At 31.9% G+C, this 16,639-nt stretch overlaps 1 protein-coding gene across 1 annotated transcript in view; it reads left to right on the top strand.

Moving 5' to 3' along the window:
- Nucleotides 1-781: 781 nt before the first annotated feature.
- The window catches only part of LOC134697616 (transient receptor potential cation channel subfamily A member 1-like), a 57,005-nt gene continuing 41,147 nt past the window's right edge, over nucleotides 782-16,639 (top strand). Inside the window, exon 1 of the mRNA XM_063559903.1 lies at nucleotides 782-1,103. Coding sequence (XP_063415973.1) covers nucleotides 906-1,103 — 198 coding nt within the window. The 5' untranslated portion in view covers nucleotides 782-905. The remainder of the gene's footprint in view (nucleotides 1,104-16,639) is intronic.

Genomic DNA, 16,639 nt, shown 5'->3' with positions numbered 1-16,639 from the left:
TTTGGAATTATGACTTTTGAAATGCTTCTTGGAAGTAGAGGCTATCAAATTTCAACTGTTAAGTTGCCATCCTCGATCCTTAATTGTTCATTGAAGTTCCAACGTTTGATTTGTATCGTTCCTAGTCTATACTGCCATTAAGATATGAGGTCCGATTCTTATTAACTTTTTCATAAAGATGATTACATTGAACTTTGTATCCAAATAAGTATATTTAGATATAAAAGACTAATCCGTTTGTGATTTATAATTATAAGATGATCCACATTAAATAGTTTCTTGTTTCTAATGTGACCTAAAGATGACTATCTTCATAGTTGAGAACATTTTTAACTTCAGCTATTAACAATCGACAGTCATACTTCTCTTGTACATACCATCTGATTATATAGTGTTAACAGTACAATTACTTAACAGTACAATGAGTACCCTTTAAGGTCATACTTCTCTGGTGCATACCATCTGATTATATAGTGTTAACAGTACAATTACTTAACAGTACAATGAGTACCCTATATAGTGTTAACAGTACAATTACTGAACAGTAAAATGAGTACCCTTTAAGGTCGTTAATCTAACAATCTATAAATTTTAAGTACCTTAAGTGATTTCGAAGCCTCTCTTTACCTTAAGTGCTCTCGAAGCCTCTCTTTGTTCTAAGTTGTAAAACGATAAATTAATATTTGAACAGAAGCCCGTCGAATCAGAGCTATTAGAAATCTGCAGAAGTATTGTGCAATACCAAACTTTATGCAATTTTATACATGCAATTTTCGTTAAATTTATTTGGGAAAGGTAAACGTCGCGTCAAATCGTTTAAATGCCACCATTAGTTGTGTGTATAGGTGTAAATTTTAGGACAAATAACTAAATATAGACCATAAACAAAAATATTAAACATTGGTATGGAACGTGTTCGTAATACTCGTCTTCTTAGGCTAGTTTATGGAGGTAAAAATAAAAAAGGCAAACTCAATTTGAAACATGTGGTTGGTGAAAATAATGGGAACATATCTCTCTTGTCTATGACGGATACAAGTTCTATAGGTAGTGATTTATCTACATGTCCAGAACATTGTACACCAGAGGAATGCTTTCTAGAAGTAAGTTAATTCACATTCTTTCTACATACAATTCAATATATATCTGTTTTTATTCATTTACATACATATTTGTCGACGTTCTATTCTTAATGCTGCATAATGCCCAATTGTTTGGTTGTCTTGAATATACACACATTTTGCCTGATTATGATTATTTGTTAAAATTGTGTAGATGTTTCAGAATAATGGACACAAAGTTGTCTTTTCTCATGTCTGTCCATCTGTCTGTCCGTATGTTTGCCTGAACAAATGGTGTCCGGATAGATTAACGTTCATTGTAACCTCGGATAGAGATTTGGGGATTTATAAGGGGGATTTACTCTCGCTTGCGTAACTAATGACGACTTTGGTTCCCACTAAATATCATTTGATCATGGTGGATATATAATTAAAGATGATACTGAGCTTTGTTGTGATGAAAATCCAATCTGCTATAGAAGATTATATAACAAATCAAAAGTTAGAAGAATACACTCAGCTATCATGAATGATTGCCTTATTAACAATCAAACCAGATGTTCTCTTTTTATATTAGCAAACAATTTCTATAAATCTAAATTGAGGTAAAGTTTGAGTACACGAATATGTACTATAGTTCTCAAGAAAGATATAACATAAGAATGCTAATATAGATGAGAATAATGCAATATAAAGAGGATTTGAATTAAAATTATACTGACTAGCTGACTAAAAGGACCATTTACTTGTACATATGGTAAAGGGTTACATTAATGTATATAAACTCCTGTATACAATTCATGTGTGTTTCACAGATGATAGCGGATGTTCGAAATGTCCTAACTACTATCCAGTCCACTTTTCTAGAAAGTGATCTACCAAATTAGACTTAGTATTTACATGAGCAACACGACGGGTGCCACATGTGGAGCAGGAACTGATTGCCCTTCTCGATCACCTGAGACCTACACCCGTTTGCGGTGGTGTACGTGTGGCTCAGTCCTTATGTTGTGTTTTGTGTGCTATTATTCCTCAGTCACCTTTGGGATGAATATATCTATACAATTTATGCACTTATGCATGAGTTCATAGTATAGTACGTTGGTACAAATGTCTTGTTCTTTAAAAGTAACAAATACAATAAACTGATTATAGAAATTTTAACACAAAGATAATATTTATCAAATGAATCGATTTAAGAATAAAAGGTATACTTCATGCCGCCAATTAAAAAACAGAAATGAACGTTAAATATTAACTTAATCATTCAAAGCATAAAATGAACATTTAAACTTCCCAAATATTAACAAAATAACTTAGTGAATCATCAGAAAGACAAAGTGAATCATCAGAAAGACAAAGTGAATCATCAGAAAGACAACTTGATTTTACCAATCCATTGATACAAAACATCCAAAAAGGTTTTGAGATAAAATGGCTCGAGAACACCGTTATTTCGGAGTGCAATTTCCACTCTTCTAATAATCGCCGAACAATGAGAGGAAACAAATGGTACCACGTTCTTTAAACCAGATACACATTATTACCATAAATGTCTCTTCGGTGAATATGTTTAAGACTGATAGGGATATTTGTTGTTAGATATAGGAAGATGTGGTGTGAGTGCCAATGAGACAACTCTCCATCCAAATAACAATTTAAAAAGTAAACCATTATAAATTAAAGTACGGCCTTCAACACGGAGCCTTGGCTCACACCGAACAACAAGCTATAAAGGGCCCCAAAATTACTAGTGTAAAACAATTCAAACGGGACAGCCAACGGTCTAATCTATATAAACAAAACGAGAAACGAGAAACACGTATATATTACATAAACAAACGACAACTACTGTACATCAGATTTCTGACTAAGGACAGGTGCAAACATTTGCAGCGCGATTAAACGTTTTAATGGATCCAAACCTTCTCCCTTTTTCTGAAACAATAGCATAACATCACAACATAGAAAAATATACGATAAAATATCAATAGGCAGACTTAACTCAATCAAAAAACGTATGATTACACAATGAACGAATAAATTTGATCTGCGATATCTGAATACAAATGCACAGTTAATTAAATATTAGCGACAAACATTCATGACCAAAAAGCTAACAAACAAATTCAAACACAGGACATTACTGAGCAATATTTAACCAATCAATGTTGTCTGAATTTACCGTTGTGTTTTGTTTTTTATTGTGAAGTAATTTGCTATTTGTTTAATAGTTTTTGCTATAACACCATGAATACTGAAAAAATGTACAAATTTTGTAGCAAGTATTTACTTATCATTCGTAACAGACCTGAAGCCTACTCGCTCAACGAATTTTATATAACTTACTACACAGATATAAATCAGCAGACCGAGTCTTCAATAAATCGGATGCTGCTCGTGTTACAAGAACGAGTAAAGGGAAAGACATTTTGTAGTGAATTAAAATCAGAATTTGACTGTTTGTTAACTTTTATGTCTTTATTAATTAATTTAATTGTAATTGTAATTAATTTTTCACTAAACGAAAAATATATGCACTTCTTGATACGTGTTTCTGTAAAAATTACAAATTATTTGAGACGGGTCTAGATCACTCATCTGCTGATATGGCACCTGCTGATTTTGCACCATTAACCTGCCAATTTTACCCCTACGTAGAACAATTAAAGTTGCTTCCCTTTGTACACTAACGGGTTGTAAATTAAAAATTAATGCCATGTTACTTTATTAATTAAGTTAAATAACAGCTAGCATTGGTTATGTAAAATTGCAGGAAAGTATGATTTAAATGGTTTTTAAAATTTGAATTTACTTTTAAGAGTTTTGTCTTTTTTATAGTACATAAAATATTGATTTGGGAAACAATAAATTGTAACATTGTAAGATTTGTATTAATCTTGCAACGATAAAAAAAACAAACAAGTGAAATGAAATTATTTAAACTAAAAGGAGGAAATAGGTTATTTTTTTCTTAAAATTTTATTGTTTATTAAAAGAAGTTTGCCACACAACTAATATAATTTTATCCATGATTTTATAATGAATGCAAAACGATGATTTGAGTAATTTACAAGATGTAAAAAGGGGGAGGATAGTCATTTTAAAATTTGACTTCGTTCACAGTGAACATGATTATCATGATAAATGTAGGTTATCCTTACACTTTCAATGTAATCATGGTGTAAATGTATTTTATAATTTGTATCAATACATACAATCATTATGTATTTTATTCACATATATTTTTATAGAGGAACCTTGATATCACTAGTGTTAATTTGCTTTATCTTCCTTTCTTGTGTTCCAAGATTTGCTTTTTTAATTAGTAATGACTCATTTCTTCAATTATTCAACATAAACTGACTCTCAGTTTCGCTGTGGTGTTGTCCTAATACGGGTGGAGACAGGACGCTACGAGAGTCTTCCAATAGATCAAAGAACTTGTTTTGTTTGTGACGATATAATTGAAACGGAGGAGTATGTATTGACTATATGTCTGTTGTACGATGATCTTAGAGACGAACTATATAAGATTTTAAACTTTTAACGAAAACGAACATTTTAGTCTATTGCCGAATTCCTTGAAACTTTCATTTATTTTAGCGAGTGAAAATATTAATGTGATACAAAAATGTGTCAAAACCTGTAAACTTATTTTAGATCGTAGAAGACGGGTTTTTATACCTATAATTGATGTAAATATGTTTTAATATTTAACTTTTGTTTTATAATAGCTTTTTGGAAATTTGTAAATACTATAGTTCCTTTTTAATCCGTCTCTCATAATTCTTTTTAGAATGGCATTAATAATTTTAAGGTTTCCTTTTATAATGTGAATTGTGTATACTGTATTATTGATGGTGAGATTATTATTGTATTATTGTATTGTACAACACTAGCAGAAGAAGTATATTTAATTTACACAGATACAGTAATATTAAATTAATTGATTGTGGTTTGTTTTACGTTCAGCATCAAATATTTCATGCATGCTCATAATGATATCAAATCAATAATCATTAATACACCCGGAAGGTCTTTAATCGAAATCAATGTCGACAAAGGACTAGGGGTTATAAGGGCCATTTTTGGCCCCACCCCAAATTTCATTTAACTTGTTATGTTGTAAGTCTATACCATAGACCTTCTGAAAATAATTGAATTTTGGGTCTAGCTCGTTTATTATAATGCCTAGCAATCACTATAATGGCGGAGTTTAACTCATCAAATATGATTATTATACAGCTTTAATATATCTATATTTGAAATTGAACCTGTTTAGCATGTAGTGAACTTTACACGTGTAAACTATTTAAATATTACATAATTAATTGTGAAATAACACTGGAAAATGAGGGTATATTGGATAGAGAAATTGAAATTTAGCCTTGACACAGCCCACCTCCAGATCCTGCAAGGAGAACTTCTTCCAAGGGCTATTAACGTACAGAGAGCCTGGCACTCTATCTCACCACGAGACAAAGGATGCAAAATCTCCTTTCTGACTAGACGTGGCTGCGTATTTATTCATCCAAAGAACGCCCAACATTCTCAGGGTCTTTACTGTCGGTTCAAAGACAAAAGTGATCATATTTCTACAGTTCCTGAGTCACTTTTGGGGTTTAACACAAATATAATCATTCTTTAAAATATTAAAAGGGGTCTTACGGGACTTTGCTCTTATATCAGAATAAATTCAAATACAAATACAAATACTTTATTGTAACAAACACAATTACAATAATTGGCAATGGCCCATATTTCAGTAAATTATAACAACATAATTCAATATGTTATAGTTTTAAAAGAAGCCAAATTCACATTTCTATATACCAGATATTTATGTAGATAAGAACTTGTCACTTTCAGGACTTTAAAAGAATTACTATTAATGCAGCTTTTACGATTTTAAGCTGATTTTCACAACATGTAGGAAGTATATTTAATATAATAGTTTTAAAGTTTATTCTGTAGTCGAATTACTTTTTTTCACATTTCAGTAAAAAGTTATTTTTATCTTCTACCTCACCCCGATTTACATACATTACAAACTCGTTCATCGGCGCATGGGTAAAACTAAATGTCGCCCTTTTCAATAGCAAGATTGTGTGCACTTAATCTTATTTTACACAGAGATGACATTTCTAATTTATTACTTAGAACAACAACATAAGATCAACGCTGACTTGAATTATGAAATTGTTGATAAAGTTTTAGTTTGGCTGAATCGTGCATTTTTTATGATTGATCATGTGTGCACCGATCAATAAATCGTTGTTTAATACTTGTTAAACATTGTTTAATATAGACAACTTCCCCCAGCTAGGTTTGAAAATCCTAGATTGTTTAAAATAGAATGCATTTATTTGTGCACGGGTTCTTTTTTTTCAGTTGCCAGAAAAATTTGGATACAAGTGTGTTTTCAAACCTAAACATATGTTAAAAAAACTTAATAAATAAAATGAGATTTTTTACCACAACGGTAGCGTGCAAAGTTCGGCTCTACAATAAAACAGCATTAACTGCTTCGCAATGAACACCTAGAATTTCTTTTATGATTTCATATGGATTTTTTCCAAAATGGAATTGTCTCCCGAATTATCAAAAACACCACAAATCTCACTACAATACAGCAATATCGGATTTACTAATAAATCAAATAATTTTTCTAAAAGTTTACAAAGATATCCAATCAAATTGTTTTCTTAATCTTAAAACATGCTTTCCTAGCTTTTTCCATTGGTAAGGATTCCGCTAAATTTAAGTTGCCATTACACTTTAACATTATTCCCAAGTAACAATATTAAATTGGGATAAAAGATGACACCATGATGAAGATGTGGTTAAATATTTTCTGCACAAGACATGATGAATATTTTGTAAAATTATACTAAATTCTTTTGGTATTTTTTGTGAAAGATGAACCACGAGACTGTAAAATGCGCTTTTTAATAGCTTAAATCATATAATATTTATATTTATTTTTAATATTTTTTGAAGAAGATTTTTTTTCATTATAAAATGATGAATGCATGCCATAAGAATCCTCATTACTAGTAAGGTAGATTAATATTTAATCTATAAAGCAAGAAACGGACATATAGAAAACGGCAAAAAATCGGTGTAACTTGTAACATTAACTTAGCACAAAATAGAGTTTTTGACCTAAAACTTATACAAATTAAACATTGTATCCCACATTTTCGTATAATAGAATTGTATAGATTCAGACTCTGACATTATATGAAATTTACCGCAAAAAAAAATCAAAAATGACCATAGTAGATATGCTTGGAATGATCTTCGTTATGTGTAAGAAGTAGTAATTTGGAAGGACTAATAATCAAAATGGAAGAATCGGTAAGAAACAATATGTAATTGCTATCTTTTTATTTTCAAAATAACTTGGTATTCGTAATGTGCAAAACCAGAGGTATAATAAAATCTGCAACATATGAATGATTTGATAGTCCAGACTGAACACCTGAATTTTTTAATGTCCAGCTATGATGTTACAATCTAAAGAAATGGCGTTTTAAGGTGGTACCCAACACTTTAACTAAAATTAATTTGGCTCGTTTAATTTTCATAAAATTTTGACAAAGTATTTACTTTGACCCTTTGACAAAAATATAAAAATTTCAAAAAATTTGAACCAACCGTTTTATCAGAAAAAATACACTGGTTATATAGCAGTTTGACAAATGCTTATTTTGATCATTGAGAAGCTTAATATTTCCTTTACAACACGACGTAATTAAAACGTTTAGCTGATTTTACAGAGTTATCTCCCTGTAGTGTTAGGTACCACCTTAACTCTGTTATCTGAAAAATATCCACGACATCGTCGCTAATTATTTCCATTATACTGCTCGTAGCATATATTTATTTATATTTTCAAAATGTGCATTTGCTGCACATTTTGTTCGAAAAAAACGAAATATGCTGAACGTAAATGTTAAGAATTATGTGATAAACTAAGTGTCCAGTGTTTTTGTTACGCTTGCGTTTTCTGAGGGAAAATACCGACGTCGTAATCGCCGTCTATATATATAAAGTGTCTCTTTTGGCCCTTTCTTTACTTCTAACCTCATCGGCTGAAATGACTTCTTCCTATAAACAATTCTGAAAGTGTCTCTATTGATCCTTTCTTTATTTATAATATCATCTGCTGAAATGACCCCTTCATATAGACACCATAGAAAGTGTCCATGTCGACCCTTTCTTTACTTATAAAATCATCTTTTCATATGGCACCTTCGTGAAGACACCAAAGACAGTGTCTCATCACCAGCCCAGTAGTCAGCACTTCGGTGTTGACATGAATATCAATTATATGGTCATTTTTATAAATTTTTTGTTGACAAAACTTTGAATTTTTCTAAAAACTAAGGATTTTCTTACCCCAGGAGTAGATTACCTTAGCCGTATTTGGCACAATTTTTTGGAATTTTGGATCCTCAATGCTCTTCAACTTTGTATTTTTTTGGCTTTTTAACTTTTTTTATCTGAGCGTCACTGATGAGACTTATGTAGACGAAACGCGCGTCTGGCGTATAAAATTATAATCCTGGTACTTTTGATAACTATCTCTATTGACCCTTTATTTACTTATAACATCACCTGTTGATATGACCCCTTCCTATACACATCATAGAAAGTGTCTCTATTAATCATTCCTTTACTTATAACATCACCTGCTGATATGACCCCTTCATATAGACACCATAGAAAGTGTCTCTATTGATCCTTTCTTTGCTTATAACATTACCTGCTGATATGACCCCTTCATATAGACACCATAAAAAGTGTCTCTATTGATCCTTTCTTTGCTTATAACATCACCTGCTGATATGACCCCTTCCTATAGACATCTTAGAAAGTGTCTCTATTTGACCTTTCTGTACTTATAACATCACCTGCTGATATGACACCTTCTCATATACATCTTATTCAGTGTCTCTATTAAACTTTTCTTTACTTAAAACATCCCCGGCTGATAAAACCCATTTCTATAGACACCATAGAAAGTGTTTCTTTTGATCCTTTCTTTACTTATAACATCACCTGCTGATATGACCCCTTCCTATAGAAACCATAGAAAGTGTCTTTATTGATCCTTTCTTTACTTATAAAATCACCTGCTGATATGACACCTTCGTATAGACACCATAGAAAGTGTCTCTATTAATCCTTTCTTTACTTATAACATCACCTGCTGATATGACCCCTTCCTATAGACACCATAGAAAGTGTCTCAATTATTCCTTTCTTTACTTATAACATCACCTGCTGATGTGACCCCTTCCTATAGACAATATAGAAAGTGTTTCTAGTGATCCCTTCTTTACTTATAACATCACCTGCTGATATGACCCCCTCCTATAGACACCATAGAAAGTGTCTCTATTGATCCTTTCTTTACTTATAACATCACCTGCTGATATGACCAGCATAGAAAGTGTCTCTATTGATCCTATCTTAACTTAATACATCACCTGCTGATATGACCCCTTCCTATAGACACCATAGAAAGTGTCTCTATTATTCCTTTGTTTACTTATAACATCATGCACCTGCTGATATGACCCCTTCCTATAGACACTATAGAAAGTGTCTCTATTGATCATTTCTTTACTTATAACATCACCTGCTGATATGACCAGCATAGAAAGTGTCTCTATTGATCCTATCTTTACTTAATACATCACCTGCTGATATGACCCCTTCCTATAGACACCATAGAAAGTGTCTCTATTAGTCCTTTGTTTACTTATAACATCACCTGCTGATATGACCCCTTCATAATGGTTTAATTTTTAAATTGTTATTTGGATGGAGAGTTGTCTCATTGGCACTCACACCACATCTTCCTATATCTACCATAGAAAGTGTCTCTATTGATCCTTTCTTTGCTTATAACATCACCTGCTGATATGACCCCTTCTTATAGACATCTTAGAAAGTGTCTCTATTGGCCCTTTCTGTACTTATAACATCACCTGCTGGTAAGTCACCTTCTTAAAGACATCTTAGACAGTGTCTCTATTGAACTTTTCTTCACTTAAAACATCACCTGCTGATATGACCTCTTTCTATAGACATCATAGAAAGTGTCTCTATTGAACCTTTCTTTACTTGTAACATCACCTGCTAATATGACCCCTTCCTATAGACATTATAGACAGTCTCTCTATTGATACTTTGCTTACTTATGACATCACCTGCTGATATGACCCCTCGATATAGACACCATAGAAAGTGTCTCTATTGATCCTTTCCTTACTTATAAAATCACCTGCTGATATGACACCTTCGTATAGACACCATAAAAAGTGTCTCTATTGATCCATTCTTTACTTATAACATCACCTGCTGATATGACCCCTTCCTATAGACATCATAGAAAGTGTCTACATTGATCCTTTCTTTACTTATAACATCACCTGCTGATATGACCCCTTCTTATAGACATTATAGAAAGTGTCTCTATTGATCATTTCTTTACTTATAACATCACCTGCTGATATGACCCCTTCCTATAGACATCATAGAAAGTGTCTCTATTGAACCTTTCTTTACTTGTAACATCACCTGCTAATATGACCCCTTCCTATAGACATTATAGACAGTCTCTCTATTGATCCTTTGTTTACTTATGACATCACCTGCTGATATGACCCCTCGATATAGACACCATAGAAAGTGTCTCTATTGATCCTTTTCTTACTTATAAAATCACCTGCTGATATGACACCTTCGTATAGACACCATACAAAGTGTCTCTATTGATCCTTTCTTTACTGATAACATCACCTGCTGATATGACCCCTTCCTATAGACATCATAGAAAGTGTCTACATTGATCCTTTCTTTACTTATAACATCACCTGCTGATATGACCCCTTCCTATAGACATTATAGAAAGTGTCTCTATTGATCATTTCTTTACTTATAACATCACCTGCTGATATGACCCCTTCCTATAGACATCATAGAAAATGTCTCTATTGATCCTTTCTTTACTTATAACATCACCTGCTGATATGACACCTTCCTAAAGACACCATAGAAAGTGTCTCTATTGATCTTTTCTTTACTTATAACATCAATGGTGATATGACCCCTCGATTTAGACAGCATATAAGTGTCTCTATTGATCCTTTCTTTACTTATAACATCACCTGCTGATATGACCCCTTCCTTTAGACACCAAAGAAAGTGTCTCTATTGATCCTTAAAGTTTCCTTACTTATAACATCATCTGCTGATATGACCCCTTCCTATAGATACCATAGAAAGTGTCCCTGTTGACCCTTTCTTTACTTATAACATCACCTGCTGATATGACACCTTCCTATAGACATCATAGAAAGTGTCCCTGTTGATCCTTTCTTTACTTATAACATCATCTGCTGATATGACCCCTTCCTATAAACATCATAGAAAGTGTCTCTATTGATGCCTTCTTTACTTATAACATCACCTGCTGATATGACCCCTTCCTATATACATTATAAAAAGTGTCTCTATTGATCCTTTGTTAACTTATGACATCACCTGCTGATATGACCCCTCGATATAGACACCATAGAAAGTGTCTCTATTGATCCTTTCTTTACTTATAACATCACCTGTGATATGACCCCTTCCTTTAGACACCATATAAAGTGTCTCTATTGATCCTTAAAGTTTCCTTACTTATAACATCATCTGCTGATATGGCCCCTTCCTATAGAACCATAGAAAGTGTCCCTGTTGACCCTTTCTTTACTTATAACATCACCTGATGATATGACACCTTCGTATAGACACCATAGAAAGTGTCTCTATTGATCCTTTCTTTACTTATAACATCACCTGCGGATGTGACCCCTTCCTATAGAAACCATAGAAAGTGTCTTTATTGATCCTTTCTTTACTTATAAAATCACCTGCTGATATGACACTTTCGTATAGACACCATAGAAAGTGTCTCTATTAATCCTTTATTTACTTATAACATCACCTGCTGATATGACCCCTTCCTATAGACACCATAGAAAGTGTCTCAATTGATCCTTTCTTTACTTATAGCATCACCTGCTGATATGACCCCTTCCTATAGACACCATAGAAAGTGTCTCTTTTGATTCTTTCTTTAGTTATAACATCACCTGCTGATATGATTCCTCGATATAAGTAAAGAAAAGGTCAACAGGGACACTTTCTATGGTGTCTCTAGAAGGGGTCATATCAGCAGGTGATGTCATAAGTGAACAAAGGATCAATAGAGACACTTTCTATAATGTCTATAGGAAGGGGTCATATTAGAAGGTGATGTTATAAGTAGAGAAAGGATCAATAGAGACACTTTCTATAGTGTCTATAGGAAGGGGTCACATCAGCAGGTGATGTTATAAATAAAGAAGGCATCAATAGAGACACTTTCTATGATGTTTATAGGAAGGATCATATCAGCAGGTGATGTTATAAGTAAAGAAAGGATCAAAAGGGACACTTTCTATGGTGTCTTTAGGAAGGGGTCATATCAGCAGGTGATGTTATAAGTAAAGAAAGGATCAATAGAGACACTTTCTATGATGCCTATAGGAAGGGGTCATATCAGCAGGTGATATAATAGGTAAAGAAAGGATCAATAGAGACACTTTCTATGGTGTCTATAGGAAGGGGTCATATCAGCAGATGATGTTATAAGTAAAGAAAGGATCAATAGAGACACTTTCTATGGTGTCTATAGGAAGGTGTCATATCAGCAGGTAATGTTATAAGTAAAAAAAAGATCAATAGAGACACTTTCTATGGTGTCTATAGGAAGGTGTTATATCAGCAGGTAATGTTATAAGTAAACAAAAGATCAATAGAGACACTTTCTGTGGTGTCTATAGGAAGGGGTCATATCAGCAGGTGATGTTTAAAGTAAAGAAGGCATCAATAGATTCACTTTCTATGGTGTCTATAGGAAGGGGTCATATCAGCAGGTGATGTTATAAGTAAACAAAAGATCAATAGGGACACTTTCTATGATGTTTATAGGAAGGGTCATATCAGCAGGTGATGTTATAAGTAAACAAAAGATCAATAGAGACATTTTTTATGGTGTCTTTAGGAAGGAGTCATATCAGCAAGTGATGTTATAAGTAAAGAAAGGATCAATAGGGACACTTTCTAAGATGTCTATATCGAGGGGTCATATCAGCAGGTGATGTTATAAGTAAAGAAAAGATCAATAGAGACATTTTCTATGGTGTCTATAGGAAGGGGTCATATCAGTAGGTGATATTATAAGTAAGGAAAGGATAGACTCTATCCAGTTATTGGAGAAAAAAATTAAATTGATATTCATCTCAAATGATGAACAGTATACTCATATCTTTCACAATATTGAAATATACAGCAATTTCCCCCCAATTTATTTAAATAACTATACATGTTTATGTTGCTTTGGAGAGGAACCAAGAATATATTTACAAAATTTCAAATGCAGTATTTTTCAGGAGGACATTTGTCATAAATTCGGTAAAAGGACAACAAGCATTCCTAAATTTGGGTTTAAAAGCGGGTTAAACACACGTCATTACCATATAACTTTGTAGGTTTAACTGCACGAGAACTCGTTTAAAGTTTAAATATAAAATTATAAATCTATGTAGACTTTTCATTTCTGTGTCATTTGGTCTCTTGTGGACAGTTTTCTTATCAGCAATCATATCGCTTATTCTATATATCTGTTGCACAATCACGTAGCTTCTTTGATAACAGATAAAAATCTACAAAATCTAAATCAGACCCTAATTATATGCAATGGAAAGTATGATTATTTTGTATTCGGTTGCATACATGGTGCTTATCATAGTGGTCAGAGATGAGCACCTGTTACAGTTGTCAGCTAATGAAGACATTATTAATTACTTCAATGACATCTTTATTACATCTGTGTTTTGATATGTATAATATTGGACATTAGATTGCATTTTATTTACATTTGATTGCTTTATTATTGAGAAACTTAACAGATGATTAACCCTCAGTGAAGTTAACGTTGTCCCATCATGTTAAGACAATATATTACGCTTAATCGCCAATAGTTTCCCCTTTAATGAAATAACTGTTTATAAACCAAAGCGTCTATATCCAATCCATACATCAGGGTGAAAAATTAAATAATAGTCCATGCGCGTATTATTTTGATATGATGTTAGTAAAATAATAATGAAGTATGACCGTTTATTCATACAAAACGTTTTTGTAAAGAAATAGAAAAATCCAAAATAGTTGAGACACCAACTGATAATCTATTCAGTATATTTTTTTTTAAGTTGATGTCTCAACCAGACATGTCAAACGATATTTGAGATGTTTGTCAAAGAATGACAAAAATAAAATGAATAGATAATATTAAATTCTATGCTATATGCAGCACTTTCCTATTTTAAAAGAAGACATATTCACCCTCGTAAACATAAAGGATTCAGTTTTTATATTTCTATAGCTGGGTAAAATGGCGTTCCGGCTAAATGTAAATCAAGAAGGACTATCTCGCTCCTAATCTTTTATTTTAGCAGTCCGGCAAGATAGAAAAACAAACTCCAAACTAAATGCAATATAACATGCAAACAATAACAATATATATAAGCACAAGCAATTAAAGGATTAAGAAGATTAATATATATATTTATTTCTCAACAAACCAAATTACAACGGTATAGAGATACACACACAATAATTACATAGTGTATATGTACAGACATACAAAAATTATACGAAAGCAAGAGGAGGTACATATAATATATTACGATATACATATCAAACTAAATGATATCAAGTACATGCATTACCCAGGAGAGCCTATATGAATATTTACAAGTCTTATATATTTGCACAAGTTATTAAGATCAGAAAGAATTTTACTATTCACCAGCTCATTAAATGTCAGGTTGATTTCTATATTTTTTTCTCAAAAACTGTTTACGATCATCATTGAATACAGAACACATAAAAATATAATGAAATTCATCTCCGATGTCGCCAGAATTACAAAGTAAGCATTTTCTATTTTCTCTTGCAACATTTTGCCATCTTTAGTCTCAATAGGAAATCTATGACTTCCTGTTCTCAATCTACATAATGTAATAATATTTCTATCATCTAAATTTTTAAAATAATATTCAAATTCACAGTTTTCTTTATACTTACGGTAGTTTATAGATTTTTGGCGATTCTTACACGTTAGTGTGCCATTTCTGTTTAATTTGATCAACAAGATTTTGTTTAACAATAGTATATAGCCATGTATCTTTTACAAAATATTAGGGTATCCCACACAAATGATAAACCAGATTCATCAAGAATGGATTTAACATGTTTCAACCAAGTAATATCATTTTTATATTTATATAATGAGTACTTTTGTAAGTCAACCTGAGAATCTGATAACAAGACTGTATCGTCTGCATATAATATAATAAAAAGTTTAAGATAACAATCTAGTTCAGTTTCTAATTCATCTGATAGAGATTTCAAACCATCTATGTTCTTTTCTATTAGAAAATCTTCTAGATCATTTACATATAAAGAAAAAAGTATAGGAGATAAATTTTCCCCTTGCCTAACACCAAAATTACATGGGAAAAATTCAGAAAATTCATTACTATAACAAATTCTAGATTTTATGTTACTGTTCATATTTGTAATAGTATTAAACATTTTACCATTCACAGAGTATTTAAGTAATTTTGACCAAAGTCCTGCATGCCAAACAGTATCAAAGGCCTTTGCAAATCAATAAAGGCACAATAAAGTTTTTCTTTTTCTGTTTTAACAGTCCAAATAATAGATGAAGTACAAAAATGCTATCGGTAGTAGAATATTTTTTTCTAAATCCAAGCTGGTTTTCCTTAAGCAATAAGAAATTCTCTAAAAATGAGCTTACTCTAAGATTGAGTACTGAAGTAAAAAGTTTACCCAAGCAGCTTAAAATAGTAATGGGTCTATAATTTTGTGGATCACACTGATCTCCTTTATTCTTATAAAAAGGTATAATATTTCCAATTTCTGGTACATTTCCCGAACTAAATATAACATTAAAAAGTTTAACATAAACAGGCATAAAAATATATCATGTAGACTTTATATATTCATTTATAATTAAATCATCACCACATGCTTTTCCATTTTTTAGGTTTTTTTTATACATGTAAAAATTTCTACCTCAGTAATACTACTGTTAATAGTTTCATTCAATTCTTGCAATTCTTCTGAAATAGGTATGTTTTCATCTTCAGAAGTTGAAGAATTAAGACTTTTAAAAAATTCGTAAAGAACATCAACAGAAAAATTAGCTGTTTTTATTCAAGATCTTCCAAAATTCCTTTGCGTTGCTGTTTTTTAATGTGTTCATCTTCTGTCTGATTTCTTTTTTATCATGTTTTTTTATGGATCTATCTAGTTGTCTCTTATAATCTCTGTCTGAGTTTTTTTATTTGTTTTCGATTATTTTCCGTCTTAATGGACTTATATCTTCTTTTTGCGATACGGAAACATTTTCTTGTTTTCCAGCATTCTTTGTTCAACCG

Source organism: Mytilus trossulus, chromosome 1 (genome assembly GCF_036588685.1).
Source record: "Mytilus trossulus isolate FHL-02 chromosome 1, PNRI_Mtr1.1.1.hap1, whole genome shotgun sequence".
NCBI lineage: Eukaryota > Metazoa > Mollusca > Bivalvia > Mytilida > Mytilidae > Mytilus > Mytilus trossulus.
The sequence above is the reverse complement of the archived record's forward strand: the minus strand, read 5'-3'. Positions and strand labels throughout refer to the sequence as shown.